General features: G+C 39.4%; 1 protein-coding gene across 2 annotated transcripts; it reads right to left on the reverse strand.

Moving 5' to 3' along the window:
* Nucleotides 1-327: 327 nt before the first annotated feature.
* Nucleotides 328-26,134, reverse strand: LOC115809067 (ATP binding cassette subfamily C member 2). 2 transcript variants are annotated; one of them, XM_030770546.1, is made up of 32 exons: nt 25,635-26,134; nt 24,066-24,239; nt 23,341-23,487; nt 22,511-22,651; nt 22,295-22,417; nt 22,064-22,119; nt 21,435-21,666; nt 20,977-21,158; nt 20,030-20,207; nt 19,582-19,836; nt 19,278-19,343; nt 17,594-17,731; nt 17,089-17,235; nt 16,808-16,892; nt 16,316-16,382; nt 14,185-14,311; nt 13,707-13,883; nt 11,882-12,049; nt 10,239-10,422; nt 9,684-9,831; nt 9,113-9,215; nt 8,459-8,678; nt 7,666-7,820; nt 7,171-7,326; nt 6,259-6,458; nt 6,000-6,126; nt 5,727-5,828; nt 5,261-5,404; nt 4,767-4,925; nt 4,290-4,456; nt 2,377-2,571; nt 328-904 (listed from the first exon to the last, which is right to left on the reverse strand). In XM_030770546.1, exons 1-32 carry the CDS (start codon nt 25,674-25,676, stop codon nt 775-777), a joined length of 4,695 nt encoding a protein of 1,564 aa, XP_030626406.1. In that variant the 5' UTR covers nt 25,677-26,134; the 3' UTR covers nt 328-774. The 2 variants fall into 2 exon arrangements, with proteins under 2 accessions (XP_030626406.1, XP_030626408.1); XM_030770548.1 differs by having other exon boundaries at nt 9,684-9,819; nt 10,215-10,422.
* Nucleotides 26,135-27,096: the final 962 nt, after the last annotated feature.

Genomic DNA, 27,096 nt, shown 5'->3' on the forward strand with positions numbered 1-27,096 from the left:
TCTGTTCCGTTCCGTTACCTATGCCATGTTACACTATGTTACGTAACATTAATTTGTGCAACCAATATACATGAATCTGTCGCCATTCTAATCTGCACCAATATTAGTGTCAAGTACTGAATTTTATAAACTTAAAATTAAATAACTTAGGATGTTGCAGGGACACTGGTGCTTTGCCAAAACAATAATCTTGTCTAGCATAATCAACGGAAAATCATTTTTGTTCAGCAAGTTCAAAAATTAAGATTGAATTACTTATCTTGTTTTTCAATTAATGAAGTAAACACAAATTAGCACTGACAACAGCTGCATCCAACTTATTGAAAGAATACTTTATTACAAAAAAATCTTACAGTAATTTAACTTGTTGCTTACTCATGGTAAAATAAGATATCGAACCAACAATTCTGCCATTAACGTAAGTTAGATCAACATCAAACGGACCAGTTTCTCTTTCTCCAATGGCTAACTTCCCTTTAACAAAAACAAAGTAATGCAATCTTAACTTAAACTTTATCGGCACCAAAAATATCCCAAGACATAAACATATAAACAACAACAATTAGTATAGAAAATACCATAACAGAATGATTTTATAATTAAATATACATCTAGTCATGAAATCCCTACATTTTGCATGTACACACATACAAAACCATGTCAACCTGTGCCAACTTTATTATTTATTTATTTATTTTTACATCTGTCATAAAGAAGGGGGCACAAATTGGGGATGTAGAAAGATTCCATGCCAGGCTTGTGAAATCCCTTTTCTCACAGCGCTGTGTAGTCGATTGAGGAGATCCCAGCCTCCTTCGCCATGGAATAGAAGTGTCCATGCTTTTGGAACAGAGCACTGGGTGAATCAAACTCCACAATTTTACCAGCGTCTAAAACCATGACCCTGCAGGGGAAAACGACAAACAGAAAAACAGGTGGATAAAACAGAACAGGATAAAACAGGGTGACAGCCGTGGCTCACCCTGTGTCTGTCAACCGCTTTCTAGCGATGAGCACCTCTGCGACTGTAAATGACATGAGACTGCCTCTTTGCCACACAGAGCCCTAAGAAAAATCTAAACCATAAGGGAAGGTTTTATTTCCCCAGCATGAAGGAAAGAAGAGCATATCAAATCCAAACCAGTCTCATTCATTCCTTAGGAACTCTTTAGCTAATACTTAAAGGCAATAGTCTGTTACTGCGTCATGATTTTCCATGTGGTTCCACTTTGCATTATGTCCAGAACATGAGTAATTATACTGTACATTCCCCTGGATAACAATAGTAATTGCTTAGCTTCATTCTGACATAAAGGTTATAATATGTGCACACATCTCCAGTCTGTCATCTTTGCGTGACTGTCTAAAATGCAAATGTATGAAGCCAAGGACAAAAACTTGAAACCACAATTTTAGCTGTGCATAATGATAATCACGGATGCTAGGATTTCCATGGCAACACAATGCTGCGTGTTTCTTTTCTTTTCTACTCATTATTCTTCTGCACCTCAGTTCTAATTAAAAAGAAGAAAAACAAGAAAGCAAATGATGATCTATTGTGCACCTCTTTCAGGGCCAGTTAAGGCCATGTGCACTGACAGTGAACAAAATTCATGAGAAACAGTGAGTGAACCTACGTATCAAAATATGGTCACACTGAGATGCCCAAGCCAAACCAACTCCTTCCTTCCTACAAAAGTGCCTTGGTCACACGAAACATTCTGTTACAAAATTCACAGTTGTCTTTTAAATGTACTTTCCACTCTGTGCAATTAGCGCAAACCACATCTTTGCTTTTTAAATTAATCTTCATCGAACATACAGTAAAGGTTCTGTGTTCTGTGTGTCACATTAAATGCATCTTCAGTCAAATAACACATCTCTGAAATCACTAAAACAACACACAGGGGAGGGGGACACCCGTAGAAGCCTTCTCACGTGTAGGGGTACATGCTCAGGATGCAATTTTCATTGCAGTGGTTGGAAAAACAAAATGTGTGTCTCAGTGTGTTTGTGTGTGTGTGTGTTTGTGTGTGAGAAAAACAGGGGAGGCTGTCTACTGACACAAAGCCTTGCTATGGAAATACTGTATATTGGTGTGCGCCATTAAAACAGCTGTGCTTTCTCCTTTTTTCAAAAAAGAAAAAAAAGGCAGGTGTGAAATCAAATTCGTAAACAACATAAATGAAGAATAAGAGTTTCCTGTTTGAATCACATAAAAAGACTTACAGACCTGGGGGTCATAAATTGCACCATTCTGCTTATGTGTGAGCATCTTAAATAGCAACGTTGCTCCACTTGCTCTTCATAAATCTACTGAAAGAGGATTTTTTCCCAAACTCAGTATTGTAGCCTGCTCCTCCTCCCTGTGCTTACCGAGAGCTGTCCAGGATGGTGTTGAGGCGGTGGGCGATGGTGAGGACGGTGCAGTGGGAGAACTCTTTGCGAATGGTGGTCTGGATGAGGTTGTCTGTCTCCAGGTCCACAGCAGCTGTGGCCTCGTCCAGGATCAGAATACGAGACTTTCTGAGCAAAGCTCTGGCCAAGCACAACAGCTGTCTCTGTCCAACACTGAGGAACACACATACATATGCACACGCACATGCACATACACACACATGCACATACACACACACACACACACACACACACACAGACACACACAAGCATAAAGGTACAATGTGAAATTCTGCATATTATTCCTCAAAAAATGATCAGATCCTGGGGTCAGATGCCGGGGTCAGCTTAAGTGTTGAAAAATGTCAGATTTTGGAGCTGCCACACAGATTGCATACAATGGCATGGTTTGGGACTGGACATTGCACCACAAAAAAGTGCAGCCCAAATCATGACTAAAATATGCAATTCCAAGTGATTTCTTTGCTGTTCACATCAGTCAACAAGCATAAAAAACAACTACCTCACCTTTTGGCTGCAGCATGAACAAAACCATACCTCTTTTCGGTACTTTAAAAGAAATTACAATTTAAAGCTGGTCCCAATATCAAAACATGGATTCATTTTTAAAAAAGGATTTTTTAATACAATCTTTGCGGATCAAATTAAAAAGATTACTTTTACAGCAGAATGTCTGCGCACTTTCAGAACATAAATACAATACAGTTATTTGAGTATGCTATAAAAATGTCTGATGTCTTTTCATTTTTCAGACAAGACTGACAAAGCAGAACAGAGAGGGGTGACTTTTCTGAGCACAGCAAGAAATGATTTAATGTGCACACTAAGAGTGACTTTGGAATGACGACTAAATGACTTTTTTGTGGATGTTGTGCAAATGGCAGTAAAAAAGAGCATGTAACTTTGCCATAGCATTAGGACTTGCATGACATAAGTACTTGCAACCTCACCTAAGACAAATAAATAAATGAACAAAGGAAATGGACTCCTGAGATTGGAAAGTCACTATATCAGTATACTGTAATAAATTCAGCACTCACACTAGTTCATATCGCTCCTGCTCTGCCTGCCTAACATCCAAGAGACTCAACTGGAGTGCTATTCAGTATGTCCTGAATGTCTGTGTTTTGTCTTTGAGACAGAGAAAGTACAAAAAAAATGACTCTGTGTTGTATCATGGAAATTCACTGAAAATCAAAGGGAACAAGGAATACAAAAATGTCATCGAAGAAGAATGATGCTACTGCATAACATTCAACCCTTCCAGGACTGCTGGTTTAATTAAAGCAGTTAAATAAGCTAGGACATTTTCTTTCCATGTAGAATTAATTTCCAAATATATCAATACTGCCAATCATAACAATAGTTATGCTGCTGTCTAACAACCACTGCTTTACAGCTATTCATATAAATCATATGCAATAAACATCATATTCAATAAATACTTTCATAAGTTGCATTCTTTCTTTCTTTCGTTCTTTCTTTCTTTTTTAAATATTTATCTGTTTATGTTTTGACATTTAACCTTTTTAGCTATGTATATTTGGATAAGCGGACTGAGATCTCATTCATTAACGTGTGATAATATAATACTCATATTAAGCTGATCTCAATGATCCATGTCTGATATTAAGCTGAGCTCAATGATCTATGTGTGATAATATAATACCTGTATTAAGCTGATCTCAGTCATTAATGTGTGATAATATAATACCTGTATTAAGCTGATCTCAGTCATTAATGTATGATAATATAATATCTGTATTAAGCTGATCTCAGTCATTAATGTGTGATAATATAATACCTGTATTAAGCTGATCTCAGTCATAGCTGAGATTCCTCAGTGAAGGAGCTGAGTTTCAAACACTCACCTGAGGTTTTCCCCTCCCTCTGACACCTCGTGCTGGAGTCCTGCCGCCAAACCACTGACGAAATCTTTTAAATGAGACAACTCCAGAACTCTCCAGATGTCTGCATCACTGAACCTCTCAAACGGGTCCAGGTTCAATCTGAGAGTTCCAGAAAAGAGCACTGGGTCCTGAGAAAAACAACAAATAGAACAAACATGGAACTAATGAACTACTAAATTTGGCTGACGGAAATTCTTCATTTGGCCAATATTGAGAAAATCTTAATTAAATCCTATTTAATCCAGACTCGGAAATGACTGACCCCTCTGCCTTTCAGATGATGCCATTCAGATTATTAAATGTCAGCCAAATAAACTGAGCATTATTAAATTGTAAATAACATTTTAAAATCAGGCTACAACAACCTTGATGTAACAAATAGCAACCTATCCCATGTTAATGTGGATGAATATCAGCGATGTATTCATAAAGATTCACCTGTGGTATGATGGTCAGTCGACCCCTGAGGTCATGTAGTCCCAGTATGGCAATGTCGACTCCGTCTATTAGGATTCGTCCCTCTGCTGCTTCAATTATGCGGAAAAGGCAGTTGGTCAGACTGGATTTCCCTGCCCCAGTCCGACCCACAATCCCAATCTGAAAAAGAAAAAAAACCAGAGTTAATTATGTATTGTCCAGCTAATGAACAAAAAAATGAAACAACAACAATAACAAAAAAATAACGAACCTTGACCATGAAAGCATCTTCTAAACATCTGACACCTAAACATCACTACCTTTTACATTTAACACCACCTATCTTTGTGGACAGTATGGTGTTTAAGTTCTCTAAAAGTGTCACTGTGAGAAGATTTCTTTTGATTGGGGATAATGCTCAACCTTCCTCCAGAGTCAGGATGTGATGGGCTAATCACACAGGATGTGATTGGCTACTCAGAACTAGATCACTCCATCTGATATGATTCATGTACCTTTTCAGAGCTGTCAATGTCACACGTGATCCCATGAAGAACCAGGTCCAACTCGGGCCGATACCGAACCTTGTAGTCTTCAAAGCGGAGCTTTCCTTCAGAAGGCCAGTCGTCTGGAGGACGATGGTCTGTGATCCAAGGTGCCTAGTGAGACATGCAGAAAGGATAGAAGTTACTGTTAAATACCATGTCATACCAACCAACCATGCAAAACAGAACTAGATGAGCTTGATTATAAAGGAAAGTGACTCTTTATCTGTCAGCCTGAAGGTTTATGTTTGTCAATCCAAAAGAAAAGACACAAAAGAAAACAGGGTCAGATGAGTTGAATGACTTTCATAATAAAATGGAGTCAACAGAAGTCAACCTGCAATCAACTAAGTAATCAGCTGCAAAGCTTTGAAACAAATAATTTATTAAATGCATTGAAGAAGCAGGCCTGAAAAATTATTTTCAAACAATATACCTCATTTTTAATCTCAGTGTACTCGCTCACTCTCTCCACAGCAACAATGTTGGTCTCTAGCTCTGAGGTCATCCTGACAAGCCAATTCAAAGTCTGGGTGACCTGGTGACGTAAAAGACGGGTTTTAATTAAAGAGAAAGACAGGGAATGGAAAGTGCACAGCTCTTTGACTGGACCACTATAATAAAACCACCACCTAAATGAGCAATAAAAAATGGAAAGTGACTGTGGATCTGAAGACCTCTCTGACCACAGCAAAGGATGGAGTCTTACATTTAAAGCATAGGAGATGGACAGTCCCACCAGTCCACTGTCTAGAGTGTCTCGAGACAGCACCGCAAACAATGCAGCAAAAAACACGACCAAATTTCCTAGGAACTCCAACCGGATAGCAAGCCACCTTTTAGCGTGATAAACAAGAAAAATTAGAAACCTGAGCTTGAGAAATCTTGAGCATTTGTTTCCTAAAAGCGATTTTAACAAGCAGTTTGAGATGGAGATCTTTGGAAAAAAATAATGGAAACCCACTGACCTATTGGACACAATCCAAGGATAGACACTCTTGAGGTTGTCATCAATAGTGGCGTGGTTGTGTTTTAGGAAGCGTTCCTGGTGTCCGTAGGCCCGAATGACAGATAGGCCGGACACAGTCTCCCCAAAGTGAGAGTATATGGGAGAACGGGACACAGAGTCCAGACGCCTCAGCTGCCTGGAGGTGGCCACGTAGAATCTCTGTAGAAAATCAAACATTACATATGTAGAGTTGGTAAGGTAAGCATCCAATCACTGTTTTAACACAAATACAGAAATCTGATGACGCTATGTGTAGAGATGGCTCTTTGTATAAAAACATGTCTACTTCTAGACGGAAAAATGTCATGCTTAGTTTTACTTGAGTCTAACGCAATCTCATCTCTAGAAACTCATGTTAAGTAATGCTAAGCTTGCACCAAATAAAATCTAGCTTAGCCACATTTGCTGGATTTAGTCAAGAAATTAAATTTGTACAATGTTTGCAGCTATTTGTGTATCTTTTTTTTAGTTTTATCCCCTTTTCACCCCAATTTAACCAGCTCCCTTGCGTTTCTGTTCCCCGTTGCTTGCACGGCCCCCATGCTGGCCAGGCAGGGTGTAGACTGTGTCTCCTCCCACACATGTGGGGTCGCTGACTGCTTCTTTTCACCAGACCGTGGAGGACTTTTCAGGAAGCCATAAACCATGTGGAGGTTCATAGCATGCTCCCCAGATCCACCCACCACTAATCTGGTGCCCCAAACAACCAGTGGGAATTGCCCAGTGAGTTCACGTGAACATCTGGAAGTGCCGCTACCAAGAGTCAAACCCAGGTCTGGTCTAATCAGCGCTGAACTAACATCTTTTTCCACTGCCCCATCCAAGTATCCCTGCATCTTTTGGTTTATACGGTAGGTTACTGCTGTATTACCTGGACGAAGAAGTATATAACTGCCAGAGGGACAATGACGGCAATGAAAAGAGGAGTGGCCAGAGAGATGACAAATAAGGTGCCCAGCACTCCCAGTAAACACAGAATCCAGGAGCGGAAGGACATTGGGATCATCTCGTCCACTGTGAATATGTCCTAAAAGCATTGGACATCACATTAAAGACTTCATCAAATATCACATCATTGTAAATTACAGCAACAATGTCAAATAACAACAGTCTCATGGCATCCAAAAATCTAGCTATACCAGTTTATTAGAATTAAGAAAGACTTTCACACGTGGACTGTATCAGTGACATAGTGGTTCATCATGTGTAGAGTTTTATCTCAGTGGAGTTTGTTTTTTTTAATTTTCTCTCTGGACTTATAAAAAAATATGTGTTTCTCGTTGTTTGTATCACTCTTACAAACACAGAGCTATTGTTTAGAACATTTACATTCAAACAGGGCCTTTTAAAGTCGACCAGTCTGTACCTTTGCAAAGCGGTTGACCACCCTGCCAGATGGGGTCGTATCAAAAAACATCATTGGCACTCTAAGGATGTTGGCCAGCAGTTTTGAGTGCAGGAGTCGAGAGGCGTTAATGCCACCATCTGCCAGGATCAGGGTGCCCATGAAGACAAAGATCCCTGACAGAGAAGAGCACACATTTTCAGACACTAGGTCATTCTGTGCATGTATAATTTTCCCTGCTTTCACACTTTCAATCGCCTTTATTGATTTTTGATTTCTCATTCATCATTCAAGGAATTTGCTGAATTTGCAGAAACTTTGAGGCTCTCGTTTTGGGACATGCATGATAACACAGACCATAAATGTCTTTAACAAGCCTGACTTTGGCTTAGTTTGGAGGGCACTATTTTATTCAACCTGCAACACAATGAGATGAGTAAAAATAATTCATTTTTGTCTTCCGGTCTCAGAGATTTCATTTACGCCAAACTCACAGAAGGCCACAGTTAACAGGAATGTTCTAGAAAAATGAATGTATCTGAACTACGAGAGAGCACCTTTTTTTTTTTTCTTTCCTTCATTAATGCTAAACCAGGGGAGCTGAGAGGGTGATCTGACTTCATTTATTCCTTTTGAACAAAGCCACACGGGTATACCATCAATGCCCCATTCCTGATGTTTTTCCATTCCAGCCCAACACATCCGGAGTGCACTTTAGCCATTAATCATATTGGAGTCATCTGAACTGAGAACAATGTTCAAAATATCCATTAGCTACTTGACATGATGCAAAAAATAGCTGTCTTGTTGTTACCTTGTGCCAATCCAAGAGCACCAAAGACTCCGATTCTCTGGTCTCTGACATGGTTAGGATATGTCATGTTGTAATACTTCACAGCATCGTTTGTCCAATCGCTCAGCCACAAATTTGAGCCAATGAAAGCCACATTCTGAATGAAGTAGACGATGAAGACCCCAGTGGAGTACAGCCAGCCCATGGCCCTCAGGTACTGTAGATACACAGAGAACTTCACCTGTTGGGAAGAGAATGCAGTCAGACCTTAATGAGCCATCCATTGCGTAAGATTAATTTTTGACCTACTCAGTAATTCCATTGCATTTTCTGATACTGTGACAACTGATCTGCCCCAGCAAATATTCAGAATCTGCGCTGTTTTCCAGGGAAGGTTCAATGTATAATGGACATTACACTTGTTGCAATATGTGTGTTATTGCATGTGTCTATACTGAATATACAAACAAAACAAAAAACAATTACAGCTATCTCAAGTATGAAACTCATTGAATGCAACATCTGCAGTGTTAAAGAATGTATGAAAAAGTATCAATTCACAACTTTGACTTGAAATTGTGTATGGTGCTACATGCTAAATGAGGTCATTTTGTTTCTATGCATGAGTGTCTCTAAAAAAAGACTGGGTTAAATGTGCTGTTCGGTTTCTTGTACCCGGCCGGTCTCCATGGCTTCCTTCTCAATCAGCCGCTGCCCTGTCTTTGTCTCTTCAGAATCTTTTTTATTCTTCACAGAGCTGCCCGCTCTCAACCTCAAACTACAGACAGAAAAAAAAAATCTCTAAAGTACAAGTAATGAAAAGCGCTGCAATTAAAATACTTTCTTCAGTGAAATAAAGCGTTTCACCTCCTGATCTGTGTGGTACATGAACATGTTATGTACTTGGCTGATAGAGAGAACATAATATTCTCCATCATTTATGGCTGTAAAACTTTGTGTTCAAGTACAACGCACTTGCACATTAGTCCCAATAACCTGCTCAATCTTACATTTCCTATATACTTTTTCCTCTATCAACCCCTTTTTCTTTCTATTACCCTCAGTACCTTGACTTCTCCAGCTCTTGTCCCTAATCCCAATGTAAGGAGCCAAATGGTCAATGAATCTGTGTTTTTCTAATAACTCTTCCCCTTTCAGTCTTAACATCCTTCTCTCCTAGCCACTTCTTCCTCAGCCTCATCTCACTCGACTGTTGGGTACAGTTTATGCTGAATGGTGAATATACCTCCCGTTGCGCTGGGCATGTCGTTGGCTGTGTCGTAAGCTATTCTCTCTCTTGAGTGTTATGGAAACCACGTCCTCAGGTGGGCTATCAACCTGGGGATCCTCGCCCTCCGGAATCAGGTCAAACTCCTGAGTGTCTGACACTGAGTCTAGTCAAAAACAAAAAAACTGGTGTAACAAACTGGGAATCTGAACTATTCCATTATTCATTCATTCCCTGAGTTATTATAGATGAACAATTAAATATCAATAACACTGAATTAGGGATGATCATGTCAAGACCCGTTTGGACATGAAACTTTTAAATAGCCATTACATTTTTAGAGAACCACACTTCAAGGCCATAAGAAAAAATGGAAAAAAACCCTTGAATTTACTTAAGACCCTGTTTGCAGAAAACAGTGGCAGCTGGATAACAATGTTGAATTTTTTTTTCAATGTTTCATTGTTGATTACAGGCTTGATCACTTACTGAGTAAAATAATGCCTGTGTGTGAAACTAATTAGTGTTCAGAAACAAACACACACACACACACACACACACACAGACACGAACCCTCTTCAGCATCTGATTTTTTGTTCTCCTCTTTGGCATAGGTCTCCAGGAACTCAGAGAAAGCCCCTCCACTGGCACGAAGGCTGTTGTAAGAGCCGACCTCTGACATGACCCCATCCACCAACACCACTATCTCATCCACATAGGGCAGAAAATTCACCCCATGTGTCACCAGGATACGAGTCTATTAAAGACATATACAGAAATGGAAAAGTAAGCAGAAAGCGCTTAAAAAGATGAATTATCACCATGTGACTAAAGGTCAGCATATTTTTTTTTTTAAAAAAAGGTATGATACTGACTGTAATCATAATAATGAGACTGTGACCATAATGACACTGCTTGTTTTACTAAATCATATGACTACAGTTTTCTGTAAGGGAGTTTCAGTACACAAGTGCTGTAATTTACAGTATTTTCTTCTGCTTTATTACTTTAACACATATTAACATTTCTTTTTAAATTATGAGAACCTATCATATAATGGTATTAGAGTACAAAATACATTGACCATCCTGGTCCATGCTCTTTGCTAAAACATTTTATCAGACACTGATATTGTCAAGCTCTTCAGACTCAGGTCTAGGAGTTGAATAGACATGAAGATGCCTCCACCACTGGCATGGGCCAGAGAGTTTCTCAGAGTGCTGAGTTTGGGAAGGCTGCAATGTTATGGCTGTACATTATGAATTACGGACCAGATGCATGGTGAACACAGCAAGGAGCAATATTTGTAAGTATTTGTAAGTATTTAATACTCTTTACCCTTGTAAAACCTACTGATTATTCTATAAACTGGTATGCCTACGATGATAGCAACATATTAATAGAAAATAACAATTCAGCATCAAGCAACAATAAAATTAGCAACAAAAACAAAGAGGCCTTTTAAGTGTGTGTGTGTGTGTGTGTGTGTATAAGCCCACTGGAATTCATAGCTTTTTGTTGTACATGCTATAATCTACATGTAAGAGGAGGTTGCTTGGGAAGGCACTGTGAGCATCAGCTTCCACCTGCAAATGGCCAGCAAGTGTTTGGAAATGATAACAGACTGTCTGTCTAATTTTGCGGCTTCCTCCTTCAGGTTTAAATGGTCCGTGAACAATTGAAGCCAATGTTCAAGTGATACTTAGCATGCTAAAGAGTGTTTGTCTAAGACAGGTCAAAAACACACTCTAGCTGTGTAAATGTGTATTGACGCCTGTCATACTTCATACAATCAAGCATCATTCTGCATGCTTTGGCTGGGTATAATAATCAACATTTCATCTAGTTTTATTTATTTGTTTAAATTAATACCTGGAGTACCTCAAGATAATCAAATATTTTAGTCATTTTGTTGTGCAATGCAAAATAGAAAATATGACATTTTGACGGAAAAATGTCATGAATTAGAGACTATTGAATAGCTGTCAGTTTACAGACAAGGTTTAGTGCTCAGTATAACTTCCTCTGCAGATTATTTTCATTAGACTTGTATACATGGAAAATGATTAACACGTTGCTTACTTTCACCAGAAATTCTCCACTAATGTTCTTCAGCATGGTTAAAAGCTACAGAAAAACAATTTTCCAAAAGGAAGCATGGATACACGGTGGGTTTTTAGTCTTTGATATTGCAAAGTAAACATACGACCACACACCTTGTCTTTGAGTAATCCATTGGGTCCAATGACTCTCTCAAATAGATGTTTCCCCACATGTGAGTCCACAGCAGACAGTGGGTCGTCCAGCAGGTATGTGTCTGCTGAGCTGTAGGCTGCTCTGGCCAGACTCACTCTCTGCTTCTGTCCCCCACTCAAGTTAATGCCCTGGGACAAAATATGACAGTTGTATGAGACACTGGCTGATATGTGGCTCACTGGATATAGGCAGGTTTAGACTTTAGCAAAATGTATAAATTCATAACATCTGAGAAACAGATTATTATAAACACCAGATAAGAGTGATATTTATGAGGGCAATGTTCTTTTTTATGTTCTGTATGACCATCCATTGTGTGTGGTGAAATGATTTCTTCACATCATTTCATCATCATCATCATCATCATTCTTCTTCTTCTTCTTCTTATTGTTGTTGTTGTTGTTGTTGTTTATTTTTGTAATTTAGTAATTAGATATGTAATTCTGGGGACAGAATGAGATGTGGCAGTTGGAGTTTCTTTGAATTCGCTCAGTGAGGATCTAGATTTCCAGGGTAAGCGTGACCTTCTGAACACTAAGTGGCAAATACTACTGAGTGATATCAAAGCCCTCACTTCCTCATAAAGTGTTCTGCGCCCAGACAGACCAGCACAGATCATCAACGGGAATAGCAACATGAAGATCCCTTCATTCAGCTTCCCAGCACGTCGCAGCTCCGCCTTACTGAGCACAGCCAGGTTTTAACAGCACATGCTGGGATACCCTCCATTTACAGAATGCCTCCTAACAGCAACCACCAAACTACAAGAGCTTTATTTGTTTCCTAAGGTATGATTAGACATCACAAGTGCAGTGATGTTTTGTGGGTTAGCGAACACTTGACAGCTAAAAAAAAAAAACCCTCCTGACATAATTGGTTGGTGAGACTGAACCCTTTGTTACCATTACCATTTCTGTCATTCAAACTTGTTCGTACTGATCATCAAAGGGGGCATAAAATCAAACTCATTTTATGGAGTTGTCATGGAGATGCATTGTTTACAGTCACATCAGCTGCTCCCCTTAAGAACAGAATGAAGGAATCTAATACATAATTTTCTTCACATTTCTACAGACTAACAGAGAGCAGCATTTTGAAAAGCCATGACTGTTCACAGTGGCTGTGTGACAGATGTATGCTGTGCCTCTTTCGTGAGGTTAGTTTTATGATGTTAGGGTTATAAGGGTAATTGTTATGTCTGTATAAACCAAACACAGCATCTTCATCATCATCCTTGGGTTCATTCCAAGTGTAAACAGAGACTGCATTCATAAGTGAATATGTTTATGTTTGATACACAATCTGTTGTTGATATCTGAGAAGCTAGAGCAGTTTATTTTACTCTAAATCTGTAAACCTGAAATGAGTATGTTTTGCTGAAAACATGTTAACAAGTGAGTTGATTTTATATTTTGTAAGAATGGATTATTTGCCTTGCAAATCACTAAATGAGAAAGCACTGAAGAAAGGTGATGTTTTGGCCATCGATCACCAATTATCACATTAAGGCTTCTGTCCCATGTCAGGAAAACAAAGTTGCACCTGCTGTTGATTTTGAACAATATATATCAAGTCACATATGTTTGTCCCATTTACTAGTGGATTATACATAATTAATTTTGGATTGGTTATTATTTTTCAGAATTAAGCAAAAACCTAAACCCCCGGTTTTGCCCCGGTCCCCGAAACCGATTATTAGCTTCACTCTATTAGCTTCCCCTCTAGCTGAAAGCTGGTCAAACCAACCGGTGAGAAACATAGCAATGGACTGCAGATGTAACACACCTTCTCCCCAATCTCGGTTTGATCTCCACCGGGCAGCTGGTCTAAGTCAGGTCGCAGGGCACATGCATCCAGAACCTGTTGGTACTTCTTCTCATCCAGCTCAGAACCAAACAAAATATTGTCCTTAAGAGTGGCATTCTGGATCCATGCCTGCTGAGGCACATAAGCTAAAGAGCCCTGAGGAGAGGAAAAGAGAGGAGAGGAGAGAAGAGAAGAGAAGAGAAGAGAAGAGAAGAGAAGAGAAGAGAAGAGAAGAGAAGAGAAGAGAAGAGAAGAGAAGAGAGATACTGTCAATATTTTCCCCCATTTTAATTGGAATATTGGAGTGAGTTAACACAGAACACAGAAAAATGTCAGACGTTAACAGAATAAATCCACTATAAAAACACTTCTAAATCTGCCAGATGAGCAGAGGAATAATGAGTGAAATCTAAATCCTTTTCTGTCAGGCACTGAACAGTCAACAAATTATAATAACCTTTATGTTGGTGTGTCCTTTCACATTGTACATTTCTCCCAGGAGAGCTGAGATCAGAGAGGACTTGCCCGATCCAACTGCTCCCACCACTGCTACCAGACGTCCGGGGTTAATGTCCAGAGATATACTGGAAAAACAAAAACATATTCACAGGTTTGTGTACACTGCAAACACAAAGACCAAGCGATATTAACCTGCAGTGTAAAATCTGATGAGTTACCCTTGGAAGAATACTTGGAAGAATTACTCTACTCAGAATTTCAGTTTCAGTGTAACATTTGTCTGATTTTGCCAATGAGCCTACATAATGTTTCAAAGTAACACTTTGTATTTGATTTTTATGTCTGTGTAGAGGTGTCTTTCCGTATTAACCCCTGAACACACATACATTCAAGTTCAAACCACAAAATGAATCACAAAACTGATTATGATGCTACATATATGTGTGTGTGTGTGTGTGTGTGTGTGCGCCTGTATGTATGTATGTATGTGTGTGTATATATATATATATAGATATAATGTTATACAAATCAGGGTTTTGCTCATAGTGTTCCATATCTGATCGAATGAGTGCATGGGTATGCCCGCAATTGAACTTGATATCTGGGGGTGGGTATTTTTGATTGCAAAGCTCTGAATTGGAAATGTGGGGAGCCAGCAGTGCAGTTGATTGGAGACACACAGAGGGGGTTGGCTGGATGCTTTAATGCAGTGGTTGGCTAACAGAGTGGGCGAACACGCCATACATTAACTCTGATGGAAGGTCATAGAATAATGGGTAAAAAAAAAGAAAAAAGAAACAAGTTCTAAAGGAGCCAGTTCTGGTTAGTGTGTAATCTTACTTTGCTGGATAACTTCTCCATATTAAACTTAGCTGAGGTCTATGCAGAATACAAAAGTCCTGTCATGAAAGCCATTTCTTATCTTTGATCAATAAGGAGGCTGTACTCATATAGTTCGCTTGGAAGTGTTTGTTAAATAAAGGCAGTGCTGTGTTCACAGACATAGATTACATAAGGCACATGAGGGCCATATCCAAAACAATATAAAAGCAACTTCAAATTGCCCCCATTGATAATTTTGATCCATAACTGAAAAGCTTTACCTGAGTCTTTTTTTTATCTGTTCCACACAGATACCTAACTTTCTAAGCAGACAAGCAGATAATGTGTTCTGCAACCCTTGTTGCCCCTCCTATCATAGCATTACCTCTGCTGATTGGTTGTGATGTCACTTATTACCTGAGCTGTAATGATGTGGCATGTCAGTCTGTCACTTGGCAGTTACATGTGTGAGAAGCACAACGGTTTTTATCTGCTAACATCGGTTGATTTGCCTCATTTTTACAACATTATCGCTAGTTCTGCGTTGCGTCCCAAGATGTCTACTTTTTATGCCCCCTTAAATGTGGCATATTAATCTGTTTGGCTCATCTGAATTAGTTTTAGTGGCCCTGGGGTAACTGATCGATTGATTGTCAGACACCGAGAAGGTGTATTTACACACAAAGACAGCCCTCAGAATGGAGTAAACAGAACACACGCCAATGAAGAGAAACCAACTGTCTTGGTTCTGTTATTCATGACTACTCCTCATAAATCAGTTAGTCAGCCCAGTATGATGAGTAAGATTCATACTTAATAATTATATTGAACTCCTTGTGTACTAGGTACACTAGACTGTAACTGTGACTTAACTCCTCAGAGCAGTTCAAGGAATTTAATATCCCAAACATACTGTCCATTAGTCCACAGTCAAAGGTGACGGAAATTTGAAAAGCAAACGCGTGCTGTAAAATGTCATTGTTTACTCAGCAAACTAATTAAGATGCCACAGTGTGCCTAGGCAGAAGCGGCGTGTCTATTTTATTAATGACTGAAAATATTTGACATACAACATCCTAATGTTATCATTAGTGCTAGGCATATGTTCCATTTCAAATATTTGAGTTGGAATCTGGAAAAAAAACAGCTCATAGGGTATTCAGATGAATTTTATAGTGTAGTGTGTATATTTAATTTAAAAAAAAAAAAAAAAAACTCATTCTGTGCTTGCAGTAATTTCAACAATAAGCACCAGATGCTCGATAGTACTTTGAAAACATAGTTGTGAGGGAAAATAAAGAACTTACTTTTGGAGCACAGGCTCAGCATCCCGCTCCCAAGCAAATGTTCCGTCATTAACGCTCACAGCAGTACCTGATCAATGAAAGCACAAAAAATAAAATAAATGAACAAACCAAAATAAAATAAAATAAAATAATAATTTAAAAAATAGCTTGGTTTGCTGCCATAATCGATCCCTGTTTGAAAGCTTTGACTAGCTGGCTTTGTTCTTTTGTGGTTTACTTTCAGTGCTTTATTTAGCCATGGACAAAATGACTAACTGAGCAATGAAACGGGTAATCAATGTTTAGTCATTGTCCTCAGTGGGCTAATTGAATAAAAGCTCTGTAAATAACTGCTGTACTTGGGTTTGGAGCATTGGTATATCCATTCACGATTTAAACAAAAACTAAGTTCAACAGCTCAACAGTTCACATATGAATCATTGTCCCACATTGTGTTCTACTCCTCTAACATGTCTGATGCCATATAACAAGCTTTGTCAGCCCGACACCTACTGAAACTGTTGTCATGGTGTACCGCGTTTGTGTCCAAATCCTCACCACCAAGGAATTTCTCCAGTCTTTTCCTAGATACACCTGTCTGACAAACACAGCACAGGAAAACGAGCATGAACTGTTTCACCAAATCAGTTATTGCATTATTTTTTGTGCTTGTGCTTGTGTGTGTGTGTGTGTGTGCGCAAGTCAGTGTGAGAGAGTAATAGGAAGAAAAAGACAGAGAGAGATTGAGAGAGGGTGAGAGAAAAAGAGAGAGAGTAAGGGCAAGAGAGAGATACCTGCACCATGGCGGAGATGAGCATGGGCAGCATGGCTAGGGGGAAGCGCAGGATGTTGAACAGAGAGATGGAGGTAAAAGCCTTCTCTGCATCCAGAACATTCTCAGGACTAACGGATACAAACACACCAAAGCTTGCCAAGGACACCTGCCGAGTACAGAGAAAAGAACTGCTTGGCCAATGGTATAAAAGCATTGCTTTCCTTTATTATTTCTGCAGTTTTCTCTCTGATTATCCAACCTGCACCATTTAATAGCAAAACCATGGCCACATACTGCGGTTCAATTAAGTTATTGTAACTGATGACATATTTAAATGTCAGAAAGAGAATATATAGATGATAGCTACTATTACAGATCCCTACAGAAGAAAATGAGAACCGGATTAATCTGAATTGAATAGATTAATCTTCATGATAACATAAAAATGGATTAGTCGTAGAGTGTAAAGAAATTGGAATCTGGAAATGACAATGACACACTTCAAATGATAACTCAGGACTCACTAGAGCAGGCGCGCAGGAGAATATAAAGGTAGAGACAGATGACAGGTAGGCAAATTTCCTCATCACTCCCAGTTCCTGCTCTCTAATTTTTTTAACCTGAACCTCAAAAGATGGCTCCCAGGCATAGAACTTTAGGATCTACAGGATGGAGATACAGAGAGAGAGAGAGAGAGAGAGAGAGAGAGAGACAGAGAGGGAGAGAGAGAGAGAGAGAGAGAGAGAGAGAGAGAGAAATTAACACTTAACTTACCAGTGACATTATGCAACAGATGGGACTTAATGATCTTAATGGCTATGTGCTTGGTTTGTGCTCTGCCTGTCTTGGAAGTTCCTGTTGCCACTGAGCTTCCAGTCTCAGTGCCTGTTTCCACCTCTGCAGCTCCAGTCCCTGTTCCTGCCACTAATGCATCTCCTGTTGCTGCTCTAGTCATTGCCGAGGCTCCGACTGCAGCCCCAGCACCTCCTTCCCCGACTCAAACTGTCACCCCTGCTCTCGCTACCAAGCTAGTCACTTCCCTAGCACCAACCACAAAGGTCAACCCTGGATCTACTTCAAGATCCGCAACTCAGCCTAGTTTGGAGTAGCTGTCAAGTCTTCTGCCATCTCCAGTGTCAACCCCTGTTCCCTCAGAGCTGCTGCTGTTTCCTGTTACTGCTCCTAGACAGTCTCCCTTGCCAATTCACCGCCCAGCCTTCATGTCCAGTTGCAGAGCCCGTAGTCTGTTCCAGGAACAATTGCAATTCCAGCTCCAGCCCGCTCTGGGCAGTCACTGGTTCTGCTGGTGATAATCCTTCCTCTGGCCAGACATGCAGCTCTGTTGCCTTTGGAGCCTTCAGATCCTGAAACTCCATTGGCTGAGCTTGTGGCTCTGGCAGATCTGTCACCCATTTATGTCTGTTTTCCGTCATGTTTTACATCTGGCTTCTGTCCATTGGCCTTGTTTTCTTTTGTGTATAAATACTCTTAAGTTTGCCCTTGTCATTGTTAGGTCTACTCATTGTTAGAGTGTTCTCGGCCTTCTTTGTGTCATGTATACAAATCTGCTTAGTCATCTTAATCACTGCTTAACTTACTCGTCTTGAGTGTATTCCCTTGTGTTCATCCTCCTCTTCAAAAAACCTTTGTAACCTGCAACCTTTGTTTAAATAAACAACCATTTTGCTCAAGCATCCTGTTTCCCTGAGCTTCGCTGACAGGAAGAAAGAGTGGGTGTATTTGGGAAAAAAAGATGGAGCATACGTTTTAAGGATAGAGAACAAAGATGCATTTAAAGGAGTCACACACAGCAACAGAACTGCAGGAGGGTCATCCAGCACAAGAGGGGCTCTTTCACTGGATACATTTATGCTTGACATTTCTGCCATTGAGAGGTCGATAAAATGCTTTGAGTGTTAAGAGGTTTTGACCTCTGCCCAGTTGTGAGTTATTCTTTGCCTTAAGAAAAAACAGAGGAAACAGGTCTACAGAGTTCTCCAAGAGTTTTGGAGAGATTATGATATCAGAGAAACATATATTCTGTTTTATCATTACATTTATAACAATAATACATTTTGGTGTGGGAGTTCTGATATGTATGTATGCAGTGGGTGTATATTTCTTTGAGGGGACCTTGGGTCATAATTAGCAACAAAAAAATCAGTCAGTTGTCAGTGGTTAAGAGGGAAGGACTGACAAGTTGCTCACCTTGATTCCGTTGAGTATATCATTCATAATTTTCATTCTTTTGTCCTTGTACTGCATGTTTTTCATCTGAGAGACAAAGACCATTTGAATTCGAAATTAAATTAGTTAACAGTGAATCAATGTAAAAATCTGCAAAGGCTGCATAGTATATAGTGTATACAGAGAGAGCTGATGAATCACAGTGAAAAAGAAAGCAAGAGACAGGTTCATTTAAAAAAAAAAGATGAAGTTAAAAAATGGAGAGTTTTTTTTTTTAAATTCTAAGTTTTCAGAGCATAACAGAGAGGTGGAAAATGGGAAGCACCTGGAAGCCCCTGGACTTCGTGGCCAGTAGTCCGTTAATTGGAACCATGAGCACCATGACTAACAGGCCAGCCAAAACAGACGGGCCCAGTTCAAGCCAGAGGAAAACTATGGAGAGAATTATCTGAAGTGGACAGGACCACAGCAGGTGGATAAAGTTGGTCACGTCATTAAATCGCTGGGCATCAGCCGACATCAAGTTCACTGTCTCCCCCACCGTTGACTCCTTTCGAGCATCATTGGACACCACAAGTGCCTGAAAATCGAACAAAAACAGAATTAAAGCAGCACTCAAAAAAGATATTATTGATTTGTTCTTATATGGGTGAGCAGAAAAACAATTTCTAGAGGACCATTTGGCTTTAAATACCAACAGATTCGTTTGACACAGAAAGACCAACAGTGTGGAGGAGTAAATAATATCAAAGAACCGTGGAGCCTGAGGTTACCTTTTTATAAACAGCGGCCATGATTGCAGTGCGGACCTGCATGCCTAGCACAAAACAGCGCTGAAAATACTGTTGTAGAAACACGGACTGTAGAATGGCTACCACCAGCAGTAACACTGCATATAGGTACCCTTGCCAAACAAAAATGCCTTTGTCTTGAGTGAAGGAGATCATGAGCCTGTGCAAAAGAAATGGAAACAATTATGTTTTCAGAGGGATAAAAAAAAAACAAAAAACAAAATACTAATCAGTGAACTATGATTTTGTACTGATATGGAATCAAGTCCAGTCTTTCAAGTGACTGACTCATTCTTCTGACAAGTGTCGGGGTCACAAAGTGAGAGTGAGCCTGGATGCAAGTGCAGGCCATTATTTATTGAAATCCTAATCTTAATCCAAATCATGGTCAACAAATAGGAAGGGTCTGATAAACTATAAACTGGCTACTGGGGCCTAGGCAGATCAAAGTCAAGAGTAAGCTAAAGTCTATACACCAGAAAGCTAAATAGAGAGAACAGGGTTAACAAGGCTGACTGGGAACAAGGCTAAACAGAGAGAGAGGGCTAACAGGCCCAACTGGGCTAAACAAGGCTAACAGGGCAACTAGGAACAAGACTAACAAGGAACAAGGTTAACAGAGTGACGAGGAAATGAGGAACGGTTCAGTACCAAAGACAAGTGTAAGACTTCGCTAAGGGTGCGCAGGAAAACATGGGTATATATACACAGACACAGCGAGGCAACAAACTGGGGACAAGTGCACACAATAATTAACTAACAAGGTTCAACTTGGTTCCGATTGGCCAGGAGGCAGGGAGGTAGAGGCAGAGACACAACAGTCAGAAAGTTTCATTCTTTATTTCTAAGATAGAGAACATTTTCAAAGTTTCTAAACTGTTCTGTGAAGTTTAAATGTAATTTATAGCAACACAAAACAGGACACTCACTTGAGAAGCTGAGGGCTGACAAAAGCCAGTAAGTCCTGAATCAGTTTGAAGACAGCTGACTCCAGCAGCATCCATTTAAATGTTTTTCCAATGGTACGAACCAGCCATGACTTAGGATAGGGTTTCTCTACTTCCTTATCCTTCTTCTTCTTCTTCTTCTTTTTCTTTTTGTCAGTTTCCTCCTAACATAACCCCCCCACCCCCACCCCAGATATTTCAGTTAGCACAATTCATTCAAATGTTGATATTACGTTCCAAGACTCTGAGATATTTGAATATATAAACAAAATTACTTCTTAAAATTTGGTAGAGCTTAATGCACTTAGTGAATCTGTAGAAAACCATAGAGTCAGTTACAATGGCATTAACAGAGCCCAGGAGCAGATTGTTATCAGGTGGCAAACGTATCATAAAGTTTATTGAATGGGCACTTCTTATAATCAAAGCTGATCACTCACCATAACCAGAACATCCTGGCTAACTCCCTTTGCCAGACCATTCTCCTGTGGATCAGTTTTTTGCTTGGGTCTTTTCTTGCTCAGTTTCTTCTGTAATTTCACACGAGCTAACTGTATCTCTTTATTCATTACTTCCTCAAACTTCTGACTGAGGTACTCAGTAGCATCCCTTCCGTTCAGCTCCCACATATCCTCCTGAACAAGGGGCCTCTTATAGCCCTTAAAGGCCATACTACAGAACAGAGAAGACCTTGTAAGGACATCATGTGTTGGACCCTATAAAAATTTCTTGTAAAAAAATATTCAAAAGTGTCACAGCAAAGTGACACTTTGGTCAAGAGATTTTGTTGAATCAGCTGTCCCACGGAAAGGTGTTTAGCAAGATGTTATCTTATTTAATATAATAATAATAAAAATGACTTTTATAGAAGAACTTCTTATCACATTGTTACACGTTTATTACATTAAATTGTTACATAAGTTGAGCCACTGTGACAAAGGCACACAAGCACATGTAATGACCTTTGACCAGACAATTATAATTGATAATGAAAGGAGATAGGGATAAAAATAATTTTAAGAAAAGAGAAAGACCAAAGAAGATGAGACATGTCTTAACAGACTCCTACCTGTTGAACCAGTTAAATGTGATTCGGCTCAAAAATGTCGCCGCAACCTCTGGATTCTTTGAAAGGTGGGAAACAAACAAACAAACAAACACATTTTGTTCAAAACACTCCATGTATACAGATTGTTACAGTGATCAAATATTCAAAAGAAAATCAAGTTTACAACACATCAGTTTCTTAGTTTTCTTTTTCTTTTAGTTTTCTTTTTGCCTATGACAATCTCATCAGCACCTTCTTGGCTTTCTCCTTGATTTCAGGTGACGCATCTGCAATGGCTGATGTGACCAAGGCAGTCAGCTCTAGACCAAATCCTATGTAGAACAGACAGAAGCGTGGCAAATCCACAATTTCTCCCTGACAGAAACAACAAAAAATATGAGAAGGATGGGTTAGGGGACTACTAACTCTTTCTTTTCCACATCTAACAGTATAATTTAGGGTTAGTACCTGGTTTAATGCCTCCCTCAGCAAAGTCTGGAATGGGAAAATTTCACACACCACCAGGAACAGCCAGAAAAAAAAGAGACTTGCGGAGTCGACTGCCTCTTCCCTGCGTCTCACGCCCTCCTGACACAACATCACTACAATCTGCATACAGAGATACAGAGAATAATTACCACAACATCACTACAGTCTGCATATACAGATACAGAGAATAATTACTACAACATCACTACAATCTACATACACAGATACAGAGAATAATTACTACAACATCACAATTTACATACACAGATACAGAGAATAATTACTACAATATCACTACAGTCTGCATACACAGATACAGGGAATAATTACTACAACATCACAATCTACATACACAGACACAGAGAATAATTACTACAACATCACTACAATCTACATACACAGATACAGAGAATAATTACTACAATATCATTGCAATCTGCATACACTGATACAGAGAATAATTACTACAATATCACTACAATCTGCATACAGTTTCAATGTTACTACCAGGGACTGACTGATCTTCAGTGAGATCAATCTAATAATCAAAAAACATAGCGGGACATTAACAATTAATAAACTGAATTTAAGCCTAAAAAGGTTGTGAGGTAACAAACCCAACAACCCTGTATAAACATAGAATTCTGTTAAATTTAGTCTATTTTCTACTACTCCCTGGCCTATAGAAATGAGACTGTTTTATAATTAAACAATACTGCAACCACAGATTTAACAGGTGAAGAATTAGCACAGTCAGGTTCTGTATGACTTGGAATATTTTCTGAACAAATGACTCATCATATTCTCACCCATGAGACCGCAAACAGGACAGGGTTAGTGTAGAACACCGCTGGGTTTTTCCCATCTGTACTGGAATTGTCTGATGGTCTGTAGTCTTCTCCCAGAGTGATGGCTAGGGCAGCAATAGCTGTCAGGAACAACAGACCAGCCAGGACCTGAGGGAAGAATACACTTGTATCTAGTCTTGCATTTGTATCTGGTCTAACACTGAACTTAGCAGTGACGCTTATGCAGCAGACAGCTCCCTAATGGCTACAGGCTTGGTTTCTACTCTCTCTTTCTTGGAACCTGCTTTAGATAAAAGTATCGGCAAAATGAATAAATGTAAATGTAAAATGTAATTATCTAAATGATAATCTTGGCTTCATTACTGTAACGTTCAGCATTCAGATAATAAAAAACAAAAAAAATCCAGGTATCAAGTAATGCTCTCTTTAGATGAAGTTATTGGGCTTTTTGGCAGTTCAGGAGCATAGACAAATATGTAAGGAAAATATGCTCTCATGTTCCACATTCATACATATTTTCCTTACAGGTGTTAAAATTAGTAAGTCAAATGAGATATCTTGTGTGAACCTGTGTATGTTAATGCTCCTTACCTGTCTATGTTAATGCTCTTTCAAATATCTGCAAATAGCTGCTCTCTCAATATTTGCTTATATATAGCTCAAAGATTTAGAGTACTGTATGTAGTGACTGTGTTTTAATGATCATCCCACATTTGGATTTTCACCTGCTTGAAGATATAAATCTTTGAGAGTTGATTTTTAGGAGACTTCTTCTTGAAGAGTGTGGCCAAGTGCCAGGGAGCAGAGAGCCACAGGAGGCCCAGGGGTACCCACACCAGCACTGTCTGCTCAAAACACACCGGCAAGTCTGGGTCTGGTCTATCCAGGACAGAGTCATTCTGAGATACACACACACACACACACACACAAAGGCCAAATTTTTTAGATGAAGTGATCTGGAAAATAGCACAGGCTGCTGGTTGAAAAGTTGGACTCTTAATAAGAGGCGACTGATGCCAGACCAAAACGCTGGCTAAGTGAACCAGTGATGTCAACCAGGTGATCATTTCCCCTTAATGCTTTTTCTGTCATTCCATTGCTTTATTTATCCACATACAATCATTCTCTGGCTCTCCTTCCCTCCCTCCTCTCAGTGTTTTCATTCTTTTATCTCAGCAATATTTCTCCAACAAGGCTATATTGGCTGTTTCCATCAGTCTTCATTGTGGGAGTCTGAGAACTATTGGGGTGTTTACTTCAAGCCAAACTCTCTCTTTGGTTATCTTGTATAATTCACTTGTCATTGTTTGGCTTAAATGTTTGTGAACAGGTTGTCAGGACTTTAAGGTAATGATCAAGAATGATGCATAAAACAAAAGAAAGCTATTTAAACACTTTCATTTAACGCACTTTCAATTAACTTAACAAGAACGGATTTGACTCGCAAAAAGATAACATGTTATATAGTACAAACTGAAGCAACTTCTGTACCTAAGCTTTTTGAGAGAATATTAACAAAATGATCTGTGTTTATCCAGCACATTATTTTTAACTACATGAAACCGTGAATCCCCCCATTACTGAGGTGAGGGAAAAGATTGTCTTAGACACCACATGCTCATTTTTGTTTTCAGCTCTAAATAGATTCTAAACATGCTACTCTCGAGCTCAGAGCCTGACGACAATCAGAAACTGCAAAGTCAGGGTCCACTCTACAACTCCCAATCAGTAAGGCTACAGTCAATATCTGACTTCACGTGAGTGAACCTGAAACATAGCATTTGACCTTCAATGAATACTAATGTATACTAGCATAACATGTGCTGTGAAGTTCAGAGGCACTGAAAGACAGCATAGAGGAAGAAAAAAAATTGAGAAAATCATTAATTTTTTGGTGGGGTGAAGTGACACGATATCATGAATCAACACACAATGACACATTGATTGTGTAAATATGTTTCAAATGAATAACTGACAAAATATAGTGAAAATGAAACCGTCAGAATCATCAGATTTATCCTTGATCAAGATTTCATCACAAATTCTGAGCTGTAACAATTCACAGATATACAGAACATATCATATCGATAAAATAAACAATTTTCTATAGAAGTTCGACTGATAACAATTACCACAAATGATTAGTGAATACGAAATGTGACACTTGCATGAATTACCACTGACAAAAAGTTCAGTAGCTATTATATAACAGTTTCTGAATGAAATTCTCAGAGAAAAGATATCAATAGATCTATTCAACAGCAGCACGCTGATCCCAGTTCAGGGGTACTCACCCAAAAGACTGAGCCACAGTATTCATCTAGAGCTGCAGACATGTTTTCACAGCGCAAAATTTTAGTGATGTTCCTGTTCACAGTCCTTTCCACAGCAAGAGACGAAAGGCAGGCCACTCTCAGGTCGTGGTTCCGTAGAACTCTCAGCCATAAAACCGCTGAACAATAGAACCTAAAGATACCTTACACAGGACTGAATTGAGTGGTGCGTGTGACGTTTATGTTAATGCTTAACTGCGTTTTTCTGTTGGTAGAGTTCTTGCCTTTTTCTAGGTTATAGAAAGCCTTCAACCAAAGCTCCCCACAGGGTACAGGAATCTACTGATTATGCTCTAACCACCAACAGATGAGTAGACAAACTAAGCAAGGGCACTCCAGTCCTGTCAAAAAAAAAGAGGACCAACTCTTTCCTCTCTGTGCCCAACAAGCAAATGACGATCTGCTAGCCTCCAGTTTTCATAACCCTTCAGTCTAAAGTCCAAGGAACATGTGTGTGACAGAGCCCAAGAGATAGATAATTAATGTGTGAGAGAGAGAGATAGGAAGAGAGAGAGATAGGAAGAGAGAGAGGAGGGAGGATTTGTTGAGTTTCCACTCCCTTCCTTTATCCATGTGTGTTGCAAACAAGGCCCAAAAAGGGGCTTTGGGAGGGAGGACTCTCTCCCTAAGCCAAACACAAAGCCCTCCTCTTCCTTCCGCTGCTTACTCCTAAGGAGGCTGTTCTCTCCACATGCAAGTCATGTCTGATGATTGTCAAAGAGCAACTGAACTCAACTGGAGGTAATTTGGTAATGCTGTGCTGAATTTGCACTAAACCTTTCATGGGCTTTCTTGTGTGCTGCGGGTATTACGCTTCAGAGGCCTCCATCTTCACTTGTTAATCTGCTGTAAGGATCATATTAATCTGAATATGCTTGGTAAACATCTATATTTTTGGGACTCTTCACTTTTACCTCCATTATAAAACAAAGAAACAAACAAAAACATGTCCTCATGTGTCTGATTTTCATCTGAGATCACATACTGTTATATACAGTATAATAAATGTAGCTTTAAAAAAAAAATGATGGATACAAGATCATACAACAGGGTTTAAATCAGATGTGTAGTGGCGGGTCTTTGCCTTGTACACCCACTTTCTGGCCGTAAAAGTCAGTGATCTGTCCAGTAACACACAACTGAAACCAAATGCAACGGCAAATTTAAATGATTCATTAGCGAGTTCATTCACTGTGTCCTGATGGAAAGAAAAGATTTTTGACATTCTCATTTGATTCAGTTTTTCTCTGACCGTGAGATGGTATTGACAGCTTAGTTTTGGTAAAGTGTAGTGTTTCCCATAGGAAAGCTAACTGTCCCCATCTAACCGTCTTGGGGAAAAGAATGTTCTCATCATGATTAGCGCTGAACCCGACGTGTTTCAAATACACAGAAACAAATATGAAATGCCTGTTTTCCAAAC

Source organism: Chanos chanos, chromosome 4 (assembly GCF_902362185.1).
Source record: "Chanos chanos chromosome 4, fChaCha1.1, whole genome shotgun sequence".
NCBI classification, from domain to species: domain Eukaryota; kingdom Metazoa; phylum Chordata; class Actinopteri; order Gonorynchiformes; family Chanidae; genus Chanos; species Chanos chanos.